Here is an 8,469-nt window from a genome sequence, read left to right as displayed (position 1 = left end):
TCTTCATTATATGCATCATTTATCAAAGAACATTCAGCTTACAATGTTGCTCCTTTAATAATTTATTCACGACTTTGGACTGTATCATGTCAAACATTATCAGAACAAAAGGCAGAAGGAGGACACAAACGCTTCCATCCCTAAGTTTACCGACCTTTGACAAACATTATATTCTAACACTAAACTAAACTAAATAACTAACCCCTTAAAAAAAAGTGAGGACTTGACAAAATGTCCACACTCTTAACTCACAAGGAGAGAAGTAGAAGAAAACAAACAAACACACTTTCAATAGAACAGCTAAATATATACAGGTTCTCTCTCCAAAGTCCACAGCAGTGTTCACTTGTTTGTAAAAAAGCTCCTCATGTGATCTTCTGAGTGCTGATGATGTCGCCGAGCTTCTGTTTTATTTTGACAAAGAGACGCTTAAACTCCAGACCGTCACCCTGGAAACACACAGATACAGGTCAACATCTCCCTGAAGAAAACGTGCACTCACACAACCGTACCCATTAGGTGATTAGGTGCAGTTTGTTCATACTGTTTTTTAGTTTAGTTTCTAATATATGCAATATAATATAATATAATATAATATGTTCAAATGGATGCTAAATCTGTGGGGTGGAAGATAAACAAGCCTTCTGAGGATAGTAAAACTCTCAAACTCAAGCAACAAACAGATTAATTTAAATGCTGGATGAAGATACAAGTACTGATAGATCTGGATACTGCACGTTTTGTGTGTGTTTCTTACATTAGGGCACCAACCAGCCCTGTGAGTAGGGTGGCGCGATGCGGTAATAACATCATATTGCAAATATTTTGATAGATATTGCAATATTATTTATGCTGAGTGGGAGAATGATCATTCCTGCACTGCAGTCGTTTTGTTGGGAACATTTCCTAAAAGGCTTGTTGCTTTTTCTCACAAACAGGATATTGCTGCTTCTTTACCTCTTCCATTATTTTCTTTTTTGGGGTCAGTAGCACACTTAGAGACAGTGCCTAGTGGTAATTACCCTATTGTCTCAACTTGAATGAGGTAATGGATTATTCATGTTAGAAACACTATATTTACTATTTAGAAATGCTAAAGCCCACCTTAGACAGTCTGAAGTCCAGCAGCACTCTCTGGTTCATCTCTAGCAAATGGACTTTGAAGATAAGTTTGTTGTTGCGTTTGTCCAGTGTGCTCACCGTCACCTAAACAAGCAGAGAGAGGTTCAGTGTCAAAGAGTGCATTTAACCTCTAAATTTTTTATTCCTGTATACTTGAGTACATATGTACCTGTTTGTTGCAGGCGAGTTTGAAGGCAAGTGCCAGGCCATCACAGGCATCTTTCAGGGCAGTTAAGGAAGCGTCAGCATTCACATTGGTGAAGAAACGCGTCATTCTCCGCACTAACCTCTGCCACGGCGACTACACGGGAAGTAAAGAGACATTAGGACAAAGTGACAGCATTAATGCATCAATGTGACATTTTCAGGTAGGATTTCATAAAATATAAAGTTGCCAGTTTGCTGAAAATTCACACACACTGTCAGATATATTCTGTAAAGAAATTACAAATTGATGTAGCACTGAGTGTGTAAATTACCTGACTGGCTCCCGGTGTGCCCAGTAGCTGACTACCCAGCAACATGTGCTCCGGTTTGGTCGGCTGAGAGAAGCTGACCTGACCGTCAGTTTGGCCTATTACCAACATTGCTTCCCAGCAACCTGCCGCAAAATCAGGCTGAGAGCTGGAAAACTGCATCCTGTCATCACTATAAAAAGGGAGGAATGTGGTCTTAATATTACAGGCACACAAAAGAAATACACCTGAGAGTTAAAAATAAGAAACACACAAAGCTCTGACCTGTTGGCCCGGGATATGACTCCCACATCTGATCGAAGAATTTTGTTTCCTCCAGAGCCCAGAGGTGGTTGTTTTACACCTACAGAGATCAGAACATCAGTACAGTGAACATCAAATTTAAAGTTGAACTGATTCTATTATACTGATATTGACACTTGCCTTGAGTAAACCAGCGATCTTTCTGTACGTCTGCGATGGTGATGCGTGTATCTGGACTGGCCAGCAGTAATTTGGACAACAAACCTGGAGAGAAGATGAACGTATATTAAATAAAGCAAAAGGACTATTCTGAACATGCAGTATTTAAACTTATATAATTTGGGACTCACTAAGAGGCATTGGTTGTATTTTCTTCCAAGGAGGTAGGTATGTTTTCTTTTGAAGCCAATCTGAATACTCCTGACAGCTCTCAGAGGGCTGGTCCCACGGCAACTCTGAAAACACAAAGACAGTGACAAAATGTTTCCACACATCTACTGCATACAGACAGTGCTGCCAGAGGTGTAAAGAGAAGACATAGCTCAGGAAGTTGCACTGCAGAAAGCTCTGATCACGAGTTGCCAGTTATACCATAATTGGGTTATTTCAGCCCTTTGGACGATCTTTGGCTACGTTCACACTGCAAGCCTTAGCGCTCAATTCTGATTCAATGCTCAGATCAGATTTTTTCTTTTGCTGTTTACATTATTTGTTGAATGTGGCCCATATCAGAATCCAGTGTGAACAGGTCACAGTCCTGAAGTGACCCGCATGACGAACGAAGATCTGGAGTGACATAAAAGTCACACGAGTTCTGATATGACTGTTCACACGGAGGTCACATTGCAAACAAATCTGACCTGGAAAATAATAATTATATATGTAAGTCTGACCATGAATAGACTACCACAGAGTGAATGTATACTAATGAAATAAAGGTTGAATACATATTATAGTAAAAAATACTGAAGTAGAAAAAATAAAAAATAAAAAACAAATTGAGGGATTCACAACTGCGGCGTGGACAGTCCACAGGAGCGCATTGACCATACACGGTCCAGCCCTTTAATAGGTTACAACCTAGTCTTGTTTCCAATTACACTGAAATGGTACTGTATGGAAATGATTTGGAACCAGCCTGACCATTTCACTGTACGTTAACTATATCAATAATGTATCGTGAAATAAAAACACAATTTCTGTTGAGATCGTGCCATTTCCACTCAAATCCTCCAATTACGACTTTATGACTTCTGACTGTATATCATGGTCAAATTATCCCCATGTGACTGTATTTTGATATAGCTAGTAAGTGTTTAACCATTTTGTTTGGTATAATTATCCTCAAGTTTTGTTTAATATTTTTTGTGTTACAAAAATGTTATACCAGTAACACAACACCCCCTGTCAACCTTCGGGTGCAGTTTTAAATCATTAACCTTCTTGTCTGTACGGCCACAGTTTCTCAGCACAGAGCAAATAGAAGATAATGAACCATATCAGAGGATACTGAGCCTTAGTTATGTCAAAAATCTTAATGTATTTTGTAACCCTCCACTTTTATAACACTGGCAAGCGCCCATCCCTTTGACCTCACACAGTAGCTTTGCCTCACGTCTCTCTACTAATAATACCACACATACTGAGTGTAGGACGTGTGTTCACATGCTGTAAACACAGACTTTGTGATCTTACCTCCAGCCAGCATGGCAGTGAGGACTATCCCACAAGCCCAGATATCTGCAGGCTGAGCTTTGTACTCTGTTTGGCTGAGAAGCTCTGGAGCCACGTAAGGAAGAGTCCCACACAGTCGACTCAGAAGACGCTCTCGTCCTTTGAAACGAAACATGGTGGCCAGGCCAAAATCTGTCAGCTTGAGGTTATCTAAAAAGGAAAACAGCAGATGATAGTTATAATAAATGCAAACCAAAGTTAGTCCAACACCTTGATACAACGTTGTATTTCCTCACCTTTGTCATCCAGCAGGATGTTCTCTGGCTTAATGTCTCTGTGGGTGATGCCATTACTGTGGAGATATTCCTGCAACAGAGCAACTGAGAGTTTAATAACAGCAGAAATGGTGCAAGGTCATCAACACACAGATTTCTTTCACTCACCACAGCTGCTATTAGCTGCTGGAAAAATCTATGCGCATCTTTCTCCGCCATCCCCACATCAGGCTCTGAAATCAAAGTGAGAGAACATAATTTCAACAACCTAAATAAATAACCACTACACAGCAACATATAACTACATATTTGTATTATCTTAATGACAGGACAGCTCAAGATAAACAAGAAAGGGTCACAGGTCAAACACGACTACTACCACTGCAGTAAGAACTCAACCTCGGTGACCAGGTGAGCCACCAGGGGACGCCCAGATAATTAATAACAAAAATATTTTAAAAGTGTTGTTATATCACAATTCCTTTTACAAATGCCTGTCCTCTGTTCATAATAAAAACAAAAATCAACTTAAGTTGTTGGCCACCTTTTCTAATCTCACATATTATTTCATTTTACCTTTATTTAAGCAGGTATGCTATAATAAATATAAATGTAAATTGGGTAGTCATTGCTAGTCATTCACTGCTTGCACTGATTTATGCTGCAAAACCAAGTAAAATTTAAAAGTCTGGCAACAACGGAGGATGAAAGTTTTATCTGATGGTCTAAAACTGAATAGTTGTGATTCTCTTCATGACAGACGTCACATTAAAAGAGAAGAGTGAATGATAAATATGTATACAGGTGACCATTATTGGTCACATCTTCCAAGCGTAGCAGTCCTATATTGTCTTTGCCTCACCAATTCGGTCAAACAACTCTCCTCCGGTGCAGTACTCCAGGAAGAGGTACATAGTTGGACCTTCCTTCCGATGGCCAAAAAAGCGTACGATGTTGGGGTGGTTGAGCATCTACCAAAAGTTTGACAAATTTCAAACAATTAAGCAGCTGAAAAATATGTACATGAAATGTGTAAATACATTGTTGTGCAAGTTAAATAGAAAATAGTTACTTGTCATATTTAAGCTCCAGTCAATTTAAGAGGTGATCTTTTAAAGATATCACATGTATCCTTCTAGCATTACTAAGTAATGCAAAACCCTTCTGTTTCAGTGCCATTAAAACTCAGTGTTAATACCTCTGTTATACATCTACACTTGAAGGTGACGGACCTACCTTATGCACGCAGACCTCCTTCTTGACATTTTCAGCACACTCTTTAGCCTGAGAGGTATCGATCACCTTCACTGCTACTGCCTCCTCCGTCTGTCTGTTCACCAGCAGCCTCACTCTGCAACCGTGAACATGAAGAGGAAACATGGATGAAGAAAGTCAAGAGAGCACGGAGGTTAAAGGACAAATTGAAACAAACAAGGAAAAGTCACCAAATGTATGTTTGTTGTATTCTTGCGTTAACTAAGTACGTACATATTTCAGTGGTGGAAGGGGAATGTGAGGAAAGAGTGTCTACGTCAGCTCTTCCAGTAAAAACACAAGGTTAGGGTCAGATGTGTTGCAGAGCATCACATGAGCACGGCCACACTGATAAACTATTGTTGCAATAAACAAGAGTTTCCTGACTGAATTGTGTGTAAGAAGTCAATATGTCTACAAACATGACACTGATTTAATTAATAGACAAAACAGGGATATTTACAGCAAATGCAATCACTAAAATCACAAAAAAAAAACCCGCAGATGAAGAAGAGCTCTTAAATTTCTCCTCCTACTTTTAATGAGCATTTTTTTTTTTTAAATCTCATTGACCTCTTAGATTAACAAGTAGTTTTTATTTGCTCTTATTCCAACTTTATAAATGTATAAGAAAGCCCTGTGGTGAGCAAGTTGCAGAAATGTGCCGCTCAAGTCTCTAGTGATTCATTATTTGCTAACCACATCATCTGCAGTTCATGTTGCATTGTAAATGTCCAGAAGATACTGAAACCATATGTGTGTGTGTGTGTGTGTGTGTGTGTGTGTGTGTGTGTGTGTGTGTGTGTGTAGATGCTCTGCTATGACAGATACAGATAAAAGGAGGATTCATACTCTCCATAGGCTCCTTCTCCCAGTGTCTGAACAAGGTCCCAGTCTTGCACGAAAGGCACAGCCATGCTAAAAACAGAAACAGAAACAGAAACACACACACACACACACACACACACACACACACACACACATATATATATATATATATATATATATATATATATAAGTTATATATATAAACTCACAGACAGGTTAATGTTCACTCACGCCTCTTACTCTACTACAGGCAGATACTGTCACTGAATATATTTCCACTTTATCTGGTGACGTTACTCTGTAATGGAGGATGATGTCCTTCACGTGAACTCACACGAGGCACTGAAACCAAACGAGTTGTAAAAGGAGTCTATCTTACCTGCACGGCCTTTGTCGGGCAGCAACAAGTATCCGCAAAAGACTGGACAAACTCTCTCATGTGTCCCGAGCCAGTGACTGCAGTGAATTTGACACAAATTTGGCGCGTTGTTGTTTTTCTCCAGCCATGACTTCCGCCATGCTCGTCACTTCCGCTTCCCTTTCTTCTTCTTCGAGTGTTTTTACTGGCGTCTCGGCCGTTTGTCCATGTAATAATATCATACATGATAATTCATACTTAGACTAAATGCAATACGAATTCCTACTCATTGGACTTATACATACACAAGAACTGAGAAAACCTGCTCAATCTTCTACATTTGTTATCTTAATCACTGAAAAATGTTTTTAGAGTAGAAACGCTTAAATAGTGCCCTCTTGGATGCCCCTGTGGCAGATAAAACACAATAAACTAATGTGCAAGAAAACATGATAAAGCTTAAAGTTGATCATACTTAACAAAAACAGAACAAAAAATTAAAATGAGGTCTGATAAACGTAAAAACTACAAAATAAATAACTATTTTGTTTACCTAAACCTACTAAATTAAAGTAATAATATATAGGAAATGTCTTTATGACCAGTCACTGGTGCATATAATTATTATTATTCAATCTTGCACCTGACAAATACCCTCATATTATAATAAAACAAAAACACTGAAACTAAACTAAAAAAACTTTTTAAGAAACTAATTAACTAAAACTAAGAAAACATTTTCTAAGCAAAATAATAATTAATAACTGTAATGAGCAATCTCTTTCTTTTTTTTCCTAAAAATTTTTTTTTTTTTTTTTTTTTTTTTTGTCACGTAATAAAACTATTTTAATATTACCCATTTGGACGACCAACTCATGCTTTCGCACACTGTTGCCCCAAACTGCATACAATTAGCCCCCCCCATTTATATTTAAAAAAATTTATTGTTGTTGATGAAATACAGTGCAACTGTCAGTTGTTGTTAAATAACTAATAAGAGCAGTGGTTTGACAATATGTACAATATTGAAACCTGTAAACAAAGAGGCTTTAATCGCCTAAAGGTCTGTAGCAGAGGAAACACTAGAAGTCCTATAGGGGATGTGGCCAATCAGGTGAGAGCCACAAAGTGATAGGTAGGCTCGCAGGCAGCCGGTGTGGACACTGCAGAATGACTGTGTTGCTTTATTTGCTCTCTCCATGTCTCTATTTTATTGTAACAGTGGGTCTGCCATAACTTTATTGTAGGTAGAAAGGCTGAAAGAGAGGAATAATTGTCAGCAAGATGTGTGTAAGTGTTAATGTAGCTTTGTAAATTATTTGTACCTCATACAATATTTGACTGCTGTTTATTTTTTGTATTTTAGTGTGTTTTAGTTGTGGTATCTTAGTTTTTATTCTTTGTAGTTGGTTTTATATAGTTTAGGCTTTTAATTCTGTCTTTTGTTTCTAGTGCTGTGGCTGGTGGCCTCCAGTCACAGTGTGGAGGAGTACTGGGAGTTCACTTCTTATTAGTACTGTGTTTTTATTTTTATTTGAATTGTGTTGTTTTTTTTTTTTGCTTTTTGTCACAGGTACAGTATGCCCAGGGGGTGGTATGACTGTCTGTCCTCTCCTCCTTTATTTCCATTCTTTTAGTTTTATTAAATGCTCAAATACATAGCCAGTTAAGGCAGTTAACGCACACTGATTACTGTGGCCTTTTTATTGAAGCATCTATGTTGCAATTCACTCTGTTACAAGTGTAAAGTTTCTGTTGGAAGTTCCTACCACCAATATTATTACATGCCACAAAAATGTTGGATGGAACAAATACTGACAACTTTGTATGAGGCCTGACCTGTAGTGTGTTTTGTCCAGAGGGTGGCACTAGAGAAGAGGCAATGTGGTCTCAGGGTTTAGGCCTTTTGGAAGCATGAATTTGTTCAGGAAATGTCATCGGCCTAACACACTGCTAAGAATCCGGGTATCATGTTCGACCAGTATATGACATTTGACCTTCATGTTACAAAACAACACAGTTAGTACAAAATGCAGCCGCCAGACTTTTAACCAGAACCAGCCACCGGTCCCACATTACTCCTGTTCTCGTATCCCTTTATTGGCTTCCGGTAAAATTCAGAATCAACTATAAGATCTTACTGATTACATATAAGGCACTTCATGACTTTGCCCACAGTTACATTTCAGATCTCCTTGTTCCTCATTCCACTCCTCGGCCACTTTGCTCCTCAAATCTC

General features: G+C 38.5%; 1 protein-coding gene across 1 annotated transcript; it reads right to left on the bottom strand.

Annotated features, from left to right (window-relative positions):
* Positions 1-46: 46 nt before the first annotated feature.
* Positions 47-6,418, bottom strand: chek1 (checkpoint kinase 1). Its single transcript, XM_051400287.1, has 14 exons — positions 6,252-6,418; positions 5,897-5,962; positions 5,027-5,141; positions 4,653-4,761; positions 3,959-4,023; positions 3,812-3,881; positions 3,537-3,725; positions 2,192-2,296; positions 2,022-2,105; positions 1,863-1,941; positions 1,602-1,770; positions 1,292-1,423; positions 1,105-1,206; positions 47-449 (listed from the first exon to the last, which is right to left on the bottom strand). The coding sequence occupies exons 2-14, from the start codon at positions 5,959-5,961 to the stop codon at positions 366-368; spliced, it is 1,368 nt and encodes a 455-aa protein (XP_051256247.1). The 5' UTR covers position 5,962; positions 6,252-6,418; the 3' UTR covers positions 47-365.
* Between the last annotated feature and the right edge of the window lie 2,051 nt (positions 6,419-8,469).

Source organism: Dicentrarchus labrax, unplaced genomic scaffold (assembly GCF_905237075.1).
Source record: "Dicentrarchus labrax unplaced genomic scaffold, dlabrax2021, whole genome shotgun sequence".
NCBI lineage: Eukaryota > Metazoa > Chordata > Actinopteri > Moronidae > Dicentrarchus > Dicentrarchus labrax.
This window is presented reverse-complemented; position numbering and strand designations above follow the sequence as displayed.

Bases quoted from the DNA above. Each gene is read 5' to 3' on its own strand.
- chek1 (XM_051400287.1), bottom strand. From the start codon at position 5,961: ATGGCTGTGCCTTTCGTGCAAGACTGGGACCTTGTTCAGACACTGGGA. The intron at 2,297-3,536 runs GTAAGATCACAA...TTGTGTTTTCAG, and splicing joins CACTGCCATGCTGGCTGGAG to AGTTGCCGTGGGACCAGCCC. The intron at 450-1,104 runs GTGGGCTTTAGC...GTGTGTTTCCAG, and splicing joins TGGACTTCAGACTGTCTAAG to GGTGACGGTCTGGAGTTTAA.